General features: G+C 41.3%; 1 protein-coding gene across 17 annotated transcripts in view; it reads left to right on the forward strand.

Annotated features, from left to right (window-relative positions):
• The window catches only part of RYR2 (ryanodine receptor 2), an 847,904-nt gene that overhangs the window by 549,365 nt on the left and 285,245 nt on the right, over positions 1–13,294 (forward strand). For all 17 annotated transcript variants that reach the window (XR_003095960.1, XM_025213656.1, XM_025213760.1 and 14 more), the window contains 6 exons: positions 3,750–4,102; positions 5,797–5,911; positions 6,639–6,799; positions 7,246–7,405; positions 7,680–7,766; positions 10,310–10,536. Coding sequence is in view for 16 of the 17 variants with exons in the window: in XM_025213656.1 (XP_025069441.1) it covers positions 3,750–4,102; positions 5,797–5,911; positions 6,639–6,799; positions 7,246–7,405; positions 7,680–7,766; positions 10,310–10,536 (1,103 nt within the window). In the remaining variant the exon portion in view is untranslated. The remainder of the gene's footprint in view (positions 1–3,749; positions 4,103–5,796; positions 5,912–6,638; positions 6,800–7,245; positions 7,406–7,679; positions 7,767–10,309; positions 10,537–13,294) is intronic.

Raw genomic sequence — 13,294 nt, forward strand, 5'->3', positions numbered from 1 at the left:
CCCCGGGTTACCTTTACTTCGCATGGGAATTGACTTCCTTTGTGCTTCAAGGCTTGTGTCCTTAAGGAACACCCACTCTTTGTGTACATATTTTGCTTTTGGTCCCTGGTCCTGCAGCACTTGCCCTACTAGTGATTTAAGCTTGTTGAAATTTGCATTTTTGAAGTCCAAAACTTCAATCCTGCTATCCAATTTGTCTGACTTATGTCGGACAGTGAACCTGATGGTTTCATGGTTACTGTTGCCCAGATTTCCATATATATTTAAGTTGTCACTGGGTTATCTCCTTTGGCCAGGACCAAGTCTAGCAGAGCATCACCTCTGGTTGGTGCATGCACCTCCTGAGTCAGGAGGAACTCCTTGACACAGGTCAGGAAGGATCAGAACCATTCCAACTTGGCTGAATGTTCCTCCCAGGAGATGTGTGGATTGTTAAAATTGCCCATGATGACTATGTCATGTGCACGTGCAGCCTCAGTCAGTTCTCTGGTATAAGTGTCCTCTGCTGCTCTGGGATCATATTAACCTGTGACCACCTGACTGCTGGTGAATTAAGATGTTTCCACTTGTATCATCATTGGAAGCTAGAATCATCATTCCATGATAGCTTTACAATACTACTGTATTGCTGCATGTGCTGTCCTTGACTGTGGAGCTCCTGGAAATCTCCCCTCTTCTAATGAGAGTTAGAGGTCCAAGAAGCCTTTACAAAAAATCATCAGAATAAGGATGCAAATGGAGATGTTGCTGAAGGGTGGGCAAAAGGATCACATCTAGGAAACCCACAGTGCTAGAAAAAGACGAAGAAGCTAAAGGAGCTTCATAGAAAGCTGTGGGAAAAAATCAGAATTCTATATTATTGCCATCCATGTTATGGGGATTTGGGCAGGATTTTGTCCTGGAATGGCACAGCCAAAGCCTCCGTTTATTGTGGACAGTGCAGAAGGCAATCAGAATAGTGACAACTCCAGGACTAGCCCTGATTTCACAAAGAGAACTTGCCTATAAGCCAGAATTAATCTCTTCCCAACATTCAGATACAGGTTGTGAGGATGTGTATGCGGAAGGTATCTTATCCTGCAGGCATCTTTCTTGCGAACAATTAAATTTTATTTTAATAAAAGAATTAAATAGTCTTTGGTCATGTTGTTGAACCTGTTAATAGTGATGCATATGGGCCTGGTACAGAACAAAGGCCTGTTTTGGCAGGCAACAAATAAGAATAATAACTTCCATCAATTGCCCCCATGCAGTGTGGAAACATTGTATGTCAAAGCCATGAATGACCTCCTGAGCCTTGCCTAACCTTGCAGCCAGTTTTGAAAATGCAATTGATGCCTCCATCCCAACAGTTTCAACAGTTTCTGTCCATACCAAATGTGCTTACTTTTCACTAGTAGCAATTGGGGGTGGCCAGCTTCCAGAGAGTGCTGCCTGAATACTTCAGACCAGCTAGTGTAGCTCTAAAGTTATGATGAGCTCCACAAAGGGCTCCAGAAAAGTATTTCTGGTCATTGTGAAATTCTGCACCTTCAGCTGGTTGTCCCAGGATTGCAGCACAGCCCACTGTCAGACATAGGGCTGCAAAAATCAAGCTTATCTAACAACAGCGTCCTCCACAAGCAGCCACAATGCACAGGGGCCATCAGTGGGATAAAGGGGCACAGGACAGCCACCAAGAATATTTAATTCACAGAAAAGCACTGTGTGGAAGCAAGGATTTGACTGAAGCAAGACTGCAACTGGCTGAAGAAGCAGTTACTGCGCCTGAACTAAATGTCAGATAACATCCCCATTTAGAGAAATCATAAGTCACTCTTGAAAATGGGACTATTACTTAAGTTGCTTGGGCCTTGCAGTGTTGCAAAACCCCCAAAATGCCTAAATACCATGAAAAAATTGAGCTGAGGTGCTTAACGTGCTGCAGAAAATGGGTTGTAAACACTTAAAAAATTGCCCTCAGGTCTGGTTAAAAGTTGTAGAAATGCCATATTTAGTGTGAGCGCTAGCTTTTTTATTTATGCACTGGTCTTTGGCTTTAACATTCAAAATTAATGCTTTTTAATTTTGCAAGCAATTGTGCCCTGTCCATGAATCATATTTACTGTTGAAAATATTGTAGTTGCTTTAATTCCTTTTTCAAGTATTTCTGGATTTTTTTCCCATTAGAAGCCTCACATCTAACGTGATATCCTTAGAGAATTAATTAATATATTTTGTTTTAAATTGGTACCGCTAGTGCTTGTGTTAGGACACTTTAGCGGTTAAGATCAATAACAACAAATGTTGACTTTTTGTTGATGTAACAGTAAAGTCAAATTTAGGATTTTTTGTCATACTCAGCAGCCTATAATGAATGAGTATGCCAAGTGTCGGAGTTCTAGCTCAACAGGAACACATAAATTAATTCTGTTTGTGAGTGAGTGATCTTTACAAGAGTGAATATATTAGATTCTATTAAATTGGAACGAAACATGCAAAACAGCTCTCAAAAGTTTGGAGGTAAAGCTAAGGGACTATTTCCTATTCCATCTGTTAGATACCTTACTACACCTGAATGTGGTCCTATTCAACCCTGGTTAAGTTTCTGTTAAAAATGTTAACAGGACTACTTCGGTAACACACCATCATCTTTCCCTTAAGGCTAATTCACAAAACATGGTGAATGGAAATTTTGTGTTAATTGTTTTTTCAGAGACTTGAGCAGGGTAGAATAGGTTTAGATGCTTTTGAAAATTTTACTTTATATTATCAATCATCTGCACAAAGGAGTCATGTTAAGGTGTCCATGCAATTTTAACTCTTGCTTTTTCTAATTTCTAGTAACATTTCTTTTCAATTTTAATATGATTTAATGTCTGTCTCTCTATCCCACATTTAAAAATAATTCAGAATTCTGCATAGTCTGTATTGATTATTTTGGATATGTACCTACAACTGAAATTGCCCTCAATCTTTTGTGCCTGTGTGCACAAAATCAATGAAATACTCAAAAATCTAATGTTCATTGGGACACTTCAGTTTATGTAAATGTATTAGTTGTCAGCTTATGTTAGATGAAACAGTGCAAAAATATGTACATTTTTAAAATGCATAATGCATTAAAATTGCATCTACTTTTCATCAGATTGCTAAAAGGCACGTTTTAGTGAAAACATATCTATGTTCTGGCTGATGTATCAGAATGTATATTGAAAAAGATGAATTGTAAGATTTGTGCCTTGCATTTGTGAGTTATTAGATATAATAGGCAGGTTTCAAATGATGCTATAGAGTAGTGTGGCTGAGATGTAATCTTGACTGAATATCCAGTTTATCAATACTAAAAGAATTAAATCTATTACTTGTGCCACTATATTCACATGTTTTTTACTTATATAGTGCATGGTAACTTTGACTTTAATGAGATTGACCTTGTCATACTGTTAAGAGTCTTTAGTTATTTTATATCTGAAAACAACTTGGTCCAGATTGTATTCCACCTTTTGGTTAGAGTGGATTTAGACACTTACGTTTGATTCTATTCCACTCTGCACAAGTTTCCGAAAAGCTGCTAATACTGAAGTTGGTCCTCCTCCTCCTCATCACTTCTCTTTTGTGACTCAGTCCTAAGGATAGGATGACAGATTGTTATGCAGGTAGATGAATTAATGGATCTGCCCCATTGTATGTATTATTCTAAAAATAAATCTTGAACATTTAGGGAAAATACATTTAATATGAAAATAAATGAGTTTTTCATTTGATAGGTCATGAGAATAGATGGCACCATAGACAGCTGCCTCTGTCTGAAGGTCACACAGAAGTCCTTCGGTTCACAGAACAGCAAAACAGATGTTATGTTTTTTCGCCTGAGCATGCCTATCGAATGTGCAGAAGTATTCTCCAAAACACCTGCAGGAGGGTTACCAGGCTCTGGTCTTTTTGGCCCAAAGAATGACTTGGAAGATTATGATGCTGATTCTGATTTTGAAGTTCTGATGAAGACTGCTCATGGTCACCTGGTGCCTGATCGGGTAGAAAGAGAAAAAGAAGCTGCAAAACCAGAATTCAATAACCATAAAGATTACACTCAAGAGAAACCTTCACGCCTTAAACAAAGGCATGTGACATACAGTAACATATTTGCTCTGATTTGTCATAATGCAGTTGATTTAACTTTACTTCTCCATATTTTTAATAAAGTTTATCCCTAATTTGTTCACAGTTCTGTCATTGAGTCATGATGCAAAGACAGGCAAATCATTTAACCTCCTGTTCCTCATTTTCATCCTTTAAAAACATCTGTCTTCAAGGTTGCAAGATTTTGAAATCTTTAAATAACAGCACTCTAGAAGTACAGAGGGATTTTCCAAGAATGACCAAGAAATGTCCAGAGTAAAATGAAAAACCCATTTTCACAAGAATTTCAGAAAAAAACTAATATATTTAGATAAATTTTGGTGAACTTTTTATAGTCACTCCCCCTCTAGTGTCCTCATTACATGTGGCAAGGATATTCATTCTTTCATATCCCTCATTTTCATGTGTTCTGAATCAAATAAAAATCTTTACCTAACCCAGGATAAAATATCTAAACTGAGGAACTACCTAAAACCTTTACCTAAAACCTTTCTCTTTCTATTCCTTTTTATATGTTTGTCACATTTGTTTGTTGTATCATGCCAGGTATTTACATAGTAAACTGTTTGGGACCATGGATAAAGTTTTCAGAAGCACCAAAGTAATTTAGAAACCTTAGTCCATTTTTTTAATGTGTTATGGGGCCAGATTCAAACTGATTCGTTAAGTGCCTCAACAACACTTAGATTGTGTTTAGCTGTTTAAATCCAAAGACTTGTTCACATAAGCACTGGGTTAGCAGAGCCAGCATGCATTTGGCAGGTAAAATCATCAGGCAGTCCTCATTTTGAACTGTGGAATTCCCTGAGCATTTATGTAAGGGCTTCTGCAAGGGGTTAGAAGTAATTCGGGTGGAGCACTTATATACATAACTTCTGCCTAATTCTACTGTGATTCTTTTTTGTCCTGGGAAGTCTCAAAACCCTACCTAAGCACCAGTCTCTGTAACCTAGTGGTCCCTGGTACCAGGGATATTGCTGGTGGGTTTTCTGATCACTAGACTGTTGAGCAAGAGTTGGGAACCAGCACTACCATGTTTGAATCATAGTTGAATGGAAGTGCCTGAGGTGCAGCATGAGTCAGGAGCCTAAACTCCTGAGTCAGAACAGTTTGGATGTACCCCCATCTTTATAATTTTTGCTTCCTATGTCTAGGTGCCTCTGAGCTTTCTAAATGACTTTCTCCCTTCTCTGCGTAGGGCAACCTGGGCAACCAAACTTGAGTTCCACTTCAGATTTTCCCAAATCCCTTCAGAGGTTGTACAGAGATTGTTAGGGCCTAACCAGGTCAAATTTAAATACACTTATTGGGGGAAACACCTAAGTTGCATGGTTTTCAGCAGCAGAATGTTAGGTACCTACAGAACCAAGGCATAGGTTCGTTTTAGACACGTGAGCCTGAGTGTTAATTAAATCAATGAAATTATGGCCTCCACGTGTCTTTTGAAAATGGGATTTAAGCTTCTAAATCATTTGGGTGCTTTTACAGTTGCTCCTTTTGGGGGTCTTTTATACAGTGTTCATGCTACCATGGGGTGGTATAAACAATACAAATCCAACTAAATTTTTTAGGCATAATTGATGAATGCGAAATTCTTGTGCATTTCTATTAATTTGCTCAAAATAGAAGCCTCTTGTGATTTTATGTGGTCCTTGGTAACTTGATGTATTTCAGGTTTATGCTTAGAAGGACAAAGCCAGACTACAGTACAAGCCACTCTGCACGGCTCACTGAGGATGTCTTAGCAGATGATAGAGATGATTATGATTACTTGATGCAAACTTCTACGGTACGGCAATATTATTATTTTTTTAATAACAGTATATTTTGGAAGTGGGAGTTTAAGTGAATTTGCATTTGATTTTACTCCCTTTTGTCTCCAAGCCTATTTTCACCATAGTACTGTATTACCCATGTTGTATCATTCTGCTTTTACCCAACAACTTGTTGTTTCAAAATTCAAAAGCAATTCTGTGTTAATTTTTCACATAGCCCTGTTGTAAAACAACTGACTAAGGTTTTTTAAACACAGGATATTCAAGGATAACAGTTATTGGTAGGTAACAACACTGTTCTGATTTGGTGTCTGGAACATGGAAATCCCAGTTAAATTAATGGTAGTTTTATTGTGGTTCACAATGCAGCTCCTTAAAATTGGTGACTTTATTGGCTTTTCAACATTTGGAGCCATGGTAGTACAGCTGTAAGTGTATTACTCCTTCACTCAGTGTGATATGGACCTACATCCCACTTCTTATGTGTACATCTTGTGAAACTAATTACTTTACTATTATAATATCCTTACTGTTTTTGTGGCGTATGCCTGGTTTTGTACTGATATTTTTCTGTTGCTCTACTACTGAATGAAGCTCAAACAAGGATACATGTATTCATAAAAGATAAGGCTGTGAAACAGTAAAATAACACATTTTAAAGCAACCAGTTTAATTCTGAATCAAAATGATAACATGGAAACCAAATATTAACACTGTGGGATATTGCTTGGTTATTGACAGTACTACTATTCAGTGAGAATATTTCCTGGGCAAGAACCTGCAAATGTCTGGGTGGGCTGGATTACATCTGACTTCCATCAGTATGATACAACCTTTGACTTGGACAGAGTTCGCACTGTTACTGTTACACTGGGGGATGAAAAGGGAAAGGTTCATGAGAGGTTGGTATTCTTTTTTTTCTTTTTAATTAAATTATTTTATATGCATTTAAATATCCAACAATTGTGCAAACTTTGAATTATTCCATTAGATTCAGTGGAGTTGTATTTTTATTCTTGATCAGAAACAATAAGTTAAACTACTGGAACTTCAGTTCTATATCAGACTTTTTGTTAGGATTTGGGCTCATACTTCTTTTAGTCCTAACGGTTCTTCTATTCTTTTAATCCTTTAAAATTCCATGGGGTGAAATCTGTATCTCATTGAGATCTGGGAGTTTTTTGTATTTGACTTCAGTGGGACTAGGATTTCACTAATGGTGACCAATACAGTATTCAGCTATAGACTGATGGTTGTACAATTTAGTTTATTTTGAACAAGCAGGCTACAGCATTAGTCTATTTTATAAGCTGACATTCTGTCTATAAATTTATCTCTTGTAATTCAGCATCAAACGCAGCAACTGCTATATGGTATGCGCAGGAGAGAGCATGAGCCCTGGACAAGGCCGCAACAATAATGGACTGGAGATTGGTTGCTTGGTTGATGCTGCCAGTGGTCTGGTGACCTTCACTGCTAATGGCAAAGAACTTAGTACCTACTATCAGGTATATACTTTATTTTCTTACCTTTTTCCATGAGAAGAGGCACTAGACTGAATTTTACTAGTTTTATTTGTTAATAAAAAAGGAAGGAAACTTTATTGCCCCTGATTTGGCACCGTGATTGTCCCTCCCCTATGTTGACCAAGTATGATCTTCTAACATTTCATTCAGCAACTTCAGCAACTTTAAGTGCTTGTGATGAAAATATTAGATTTGTCAATTTATAATGGATTAGCAGTCTTAAATTACTACATATTTCTGTTTGTTCGTGATTTAGGTTGAACCAAGTACTAAATTATTTCCTGCAGTATTTGCACAAGCTACAAGTCCTAATGTTTTCCAGTTTGAATTGGGAAGAATAAAGGTAAGTAAGGTGGTGATTATTTGTTTTTCTGTTAGTTTAGTTAATATACGTTATATTAGATAATCTTCAGTTGTTCTTGTTTTGCTGAATTCAGTGTATTCTTGGTGTTGGCCATATTTTTGTTGTTGCAAGTGAGTTTTCTACATTAAACAAAGCATATCATGTAGCACAAGAGAAAACAATTTTTGTAGTCTTCTAACTGAGAAGGTAAAGATTTCTAAACCTTACATGGAGTATTTATTTCTTATGTATGTCAGTTTTAGTGCCATGTTACTGCTTTAAACTACTATAAATAACTTAGCATCAATCTTAAAACATGCACTACTTACTCTGCAAATAGTATCATGGCTTCTTTGAAATCAAAACATCTATTGTATAAACATATTAGGAGCAATGAGTACAAGCATTGTACATATTATTACACAATGAGTACAAGCATTGTGTAATCTTCTTTTCTGAAATGCTTGTGAAGTGACACACTTCAGTCTGTGCACTATACCAAGTGTTATTCACATTGTGGCAATATTCTCATTTTATCTGTCACAGCTGTACATTTAGTCAGTTTATAACATTCATTGTTTAATTTCCTAGACCTGGTTAGATTGTGTCATTCTAGAGTAAAGAACAGTTACGATTTATGTACATATTTATATAACTAAATTTGCTATCTATTAGGTGAATTTCCAAATGTTAATAACTTTGGACATTAATGCTAGAAGCAATCTTGTGCAGCATGAATCTTGTGCCTAGCCAAAGGAGCATCAGAAACAAACAGTGACTTAGAGAATGGCAATTTTCTCTCTAAACTTCTCCAACTATTATATTTCTGGGAAAAATTGAATACACCATTTTTAACGGTGCTATATACTCCATATCTGTCTACCAGCCATTTACTTTAACTAGGCCTTCTTCAGATGGAGAAATGGTGGGCTTACTTACTCCCAGGCCAAGTACCCGTTGCTTGCCACAGACAGTATAGAATATGTAGTGCCTGTTCAATCTATTGTCTTTTCTTTTGAGATATGTCAAATATAGGTGTCTACAGAAAGTGAACAGGAGCCTTGTTCCTTTGCCTGGCTGTAGGGCCAGACCAGAATCTAGTCTTTCTAGTTTTTCCCCCCCTGAAATTAAAAATTGTCAATGTTATCTGGATTTGCTGCTGCAGAAGACAAATCTGTAGCTTGCCTCTTATTGATTGCACCCAAAGCACAACACATTAACTTCTTCTAGTGCCCATTGATGCCTGAGACAGAGAGATGCAAGTTCTGAATTATACTGTCTCTGGGATAACATGGCATCATGGTGACAAGTTCTTTCTGGGGCTATCTGTATTCTAGTTTGCCTCTGATCAATCCTGTGTATATGGGTTACATAGACTATATTATTTACACTAACAAATATCAAATTCTGCCATTAATTTTTAAATGTATCCACCCTTGTACTTATGTCCAGATTCAGTTTATTCATTTGTAAAAAGCCATGGGTTTCAAACTTGCATCACAGAACCCTTTTATTTCACTTCTTTTGCTACGGAATCCCTAATCCTATGCTAAAGATTAATGCAGAGCCAGGTGATCTGGCCTGCTTCACTGTTATGCCCAATCTTGCTATGGAACCCCTGATGTCGTGGCATGGAACCCCAGGGTTCCACAGTTTGAAAACCACAGGTATAAAGCATAATTGTGCAAAAACGGGTTGGAAGAATAAAAACATGATGCATCAGGGTTGGTGAAGAAGGCTGGGGTGACTTAAGAAGACTAAGGCTTAGACATCCTAAGGGCCTCTCCACACATGCAGGTAAAGGCACAATGTGATCTAATGTATGATCCACACAGTTGTGCTTCCTGCCATGCCACATGTGCATGGCAGAAGGTATGATTGTGGAATTTCACATTAGATCCCATTGTGCCTTATTGCTGGTGCAGGGGGTTCACGGCAGCTCTGTCCCTCAGCTGTGGGAGCTTGCTTCTTGACTAGTGTAGCAGGGGCCATTGTGAAACTCTCAGCCCAGGCTGGGCATGATGCACCCCTGCAGCTGGAGCCCAGTCAGCTGACAGGGCTCTTAGCTGCAGGGGAGACCCAGCTACATGTTCAAATTAAAACTGTATACCAAGCAGTTACAAGGTTAGTACCTGTTTTCAAGGTCTTATTTTATAGCTGGTTGGAGTTTTTTATGGCATGGTAGGTACTTGCATGTGTAGCTGGTATTAGTTATTTGTGCAATTAAACAGCTAATTCTGCAATACCTGTAATGTGTAGGTGGGGGAAGGGACACGGGCCTAAAATATCCTCCTAGGGAAATGCTGTAGGTCTTTTTTTAAAGTTATTTGGCTTTGAGACTGTCTGGACCCTAATTAGAAGGCCCCCAGTACTTTTGAAAGCTCCTTAAAATGCTGCATTCCTCCTGCACTATGTTTGTTGCCTTTCTTTGCATTGATTTTTTTACATCTGTTTGCAACATGTGCGTCTTGGGTACTATTATATACTTTGTTGTCTTATAGAGGTGATAAAACTGACTAGCTCCTTTGTCTTGAACCCTCCAGAATGTAATGCCACTGTCTGCTGGCTTGTTCAAAAGTGAACACAAAAACCCAGTGCCTCAGTGTCCCCCACGTCTCCATGTCCAGTTTCTGACCCATGTGCTGTGGAGCAGAGTACCAAATCACTTCCTCAAGGTTGATGTCTCTCGTGTCAGTGAACGTCAAGGCTGGATGATACAGTGCTTGGATCCATTGCAGTTTATGGCTCTTCATGTTCCAGAAGAAAACAGGTTAGCTTTATATGTAAAACTGAAGTGGGAACTGAAGGTAGGAGTTGTGAAGTCAGGTTTACTCTATGTTGAAAAGGTCTGTTGTCCTTGCTGCATCACCTGGGGGATGAAAACACCAAAGCAGATTTAGATTAAGTTTCAGGAAAAACTTCCCAACTATAAGAACAGTAGGACAGTAAAACAAGCTGCCTTTGGAAGTTGTGGAATCTCATTTCATTGAAGGAGAAGATGGACATGTCTCTGTTTGGATTGTTTAGAATCAGCTCTGCCTGCATTTGGGTATTGAGTTGGACTAGATCAGGGGTGGGCAAAATATGGTCCATGGGCCAGATCCAGCTCACGAGCCTATTCTATCTGGCCTGTGGGGCCCCTAAAAAATTTAGAAAATTAATATTTCTCTGCCATCAGTTCCTGTCAAAAATGCCAGGAACCAAGAGCAGTAGGACCCAGGGGAAGCCCTGGCAGGCTCCTACAACAGCAGGGCCTGCCCAGCCCTGCCCCCCCAGCTGGAAGCCCCAGGGGGACTTCTGGCCTGGGACCATGCAACTGCCCTGTGCCGGAACTGCGGGTAAGGGGGGTGGGGGGGAAGGGCAGAGAAGGACCCCGGCAAGGAAGGAGCACAGGGAAAAGTGGCCCGGGGAAAAGCTGAGTGGGGTGGGTTACAAGGTGGTGCTGAGTGCAGGAAAAAGTGGCCCCTCACTTACCCTGTGGCTGCTGCCCCACACTGTAGCTGCTTGAAGCCTGCATGGGGCTGCCTGTGCCTGCTCAGGACAGCCCCACGTGGACTGCGAGTGACTGCAGCAGGGAGGGCCAGCCATGGGGCAGGCAAGGGGCCACTTTTCCCCATGCTTAGCACCAGCTTCTTCCCTGCCGGCGAGCAGGGGGTCGGGGCTATGCACTGCCCCCTGCGTGTACTGTGGGCCTGGGGAGCACTGGGAGTGAGTGGGTGGGGAGCCAGCAGGAGCATGGGGCCTGCACTGGTGTCAAAGGGCCAGTGCCAGTGGGGCCCAAAGCAGGGTGGCAGGAGCACAGGGTCCCAGCTGGCAGGGGCTGTATGGAACTAGGCCAGCTCTCCCCTCTCCCTGCTGGTGCAGCCCAGACCAGCTCCACAGACCCCTGCCAGCCTGTGCCCCACTTTAGGCCCTACCAGTGCTGGCCCTGGGACATGGGACCAATGTCCCAATGTCTTGGGACCAAAGACATTGGGAAATTGCTCCCAAGATGGTAACCAGAGGGTGTAGCACTTGTCAAGGTGTGGAACACCTGTCAAGGGGCGGGGATACCCATGCGGCTCTTGACAGCCTGCCAAAACTGGTTAAGTGGCCCTCCGCCTGAAATAATTGCCTGTCCCTGGACTAGATGACCCTTAACATCCCTTCCAACCCTTGGAAAAGATCCATGCCCCTGAGCTGATGTAGCTATGCCTGTAAATCCCGTTTTTACCTAGAGGGTTTTTTTTGTCACCTCAGGGATGATATAGTTATGCTGACTGACAAACTACTGTTGTCCTAAGCTGCATCTGAGCTATGGGACTCTGCTGACATTGCTTATAGTGGCACAGACTCTGTAGTATAGACATCCCTCAGGCAAGTATCAAAAACACTTGCTCCTGGACAATCAGTAATTTTTTTCTTGCTGTGTATATATAATACTGACTTGAATCCATGATAAGTTTTTCCCCCCCCCCTCATTTAATGTAGGGGGGAAAAGCCCTATGTCTTAGATTCAACTGCAAAGTGACTAAGGGGCAGGTGGCTGCTGTGGCTCTGCTGCCTGATGTGACAGTGGCAGCTTTGGCTAGGCCCTGGAGCTAGAACCTGATCCAGAGCTGCTGCTATCACTGCTACTGCTACTGGGCTTGGGCCTGAATTAAGTCATGCTCTATGCCCTGGGATAGAGTGGGCTGGAGCAGTGATGGAACCAGAGAATAAGTGAGAGGGAGGGGTAGGCTTCGGGGCAGAGGCTGTGGGGTGAGGAGGTGGCAGGGTTGCAGGCAGCATGGCGGGTCATGTGGTGGGAAGGATAGGTGCCAGGGGATGCAGGCATGGGCAGGCAAGTAGCAGGGGTGGGGGTGAGGGAAAAGGTGCCAGGGTGGCAGGCAGCAGGTTGGGCTGGTGGGGAACAATCAGCAAAGGGTGAGGTTTGGGAAAGCAAAGGTCAGGGGTCAGGTTGCTTGACTCCCCCACACTGCCTGCCCTGTCACTGCTTTCCTAACCACTTACTCTCCTACTGTCTGCTTTCACACTGCCTCCTTTACTATTTTACTTTTATCTATTTCCCTACCACTTAGTCCTCTACTATTGCCCCCACAACCTAGCCCTCCACTGCATGCTCCCCTCCCATTGTGTTCTCCACTGCACCAGTGTGTGTGTGTTGGGGCGGGGGGGGGGGGGGGAGGGATTATATAATATGAACCAGAAATAAGTCATATTATATTTCAATTTTAATTATAAAGTACTAGCTGTTACCAGACATACATGTGTTACTAGCACAGGTCAAAGTAACATACGTGGTATCCAAGTAAAGGGTGTGGACTTTCTTGAAGTAGTTTGTGACCATTCGACCTCGTCATCCCTTGGGGCGCTCTGGTGAACAAACGTTCCCCCAGATGCTGGTGGTCACCCCTGATAAACTTGTAGGTGGCCATCAGATCACCCCTGAGCCTGCGCTTTTTCAGGCTAAAGAGCCCCAGGGCTCTCAGCCTGTCATCGTAGGGTCTGCTTCCCTGACCTCTGAGCATGCGCGTGGCTCTTCTCTG

The sequence above is a fragment of the Alligator sinensis genome, unplaced genomic scaffold (genome assembly GCF_000455745.1).
Source record: "Alligator sinensis unplaced genomic scaffold, ASM45574v1 scaffold93_2, whole genome shotgun sequence".
NCBI lineage: Eukaryota > Metazoa > Chordata > Crocodylia > Alligatoridae > Alligator > Alligator sinensis.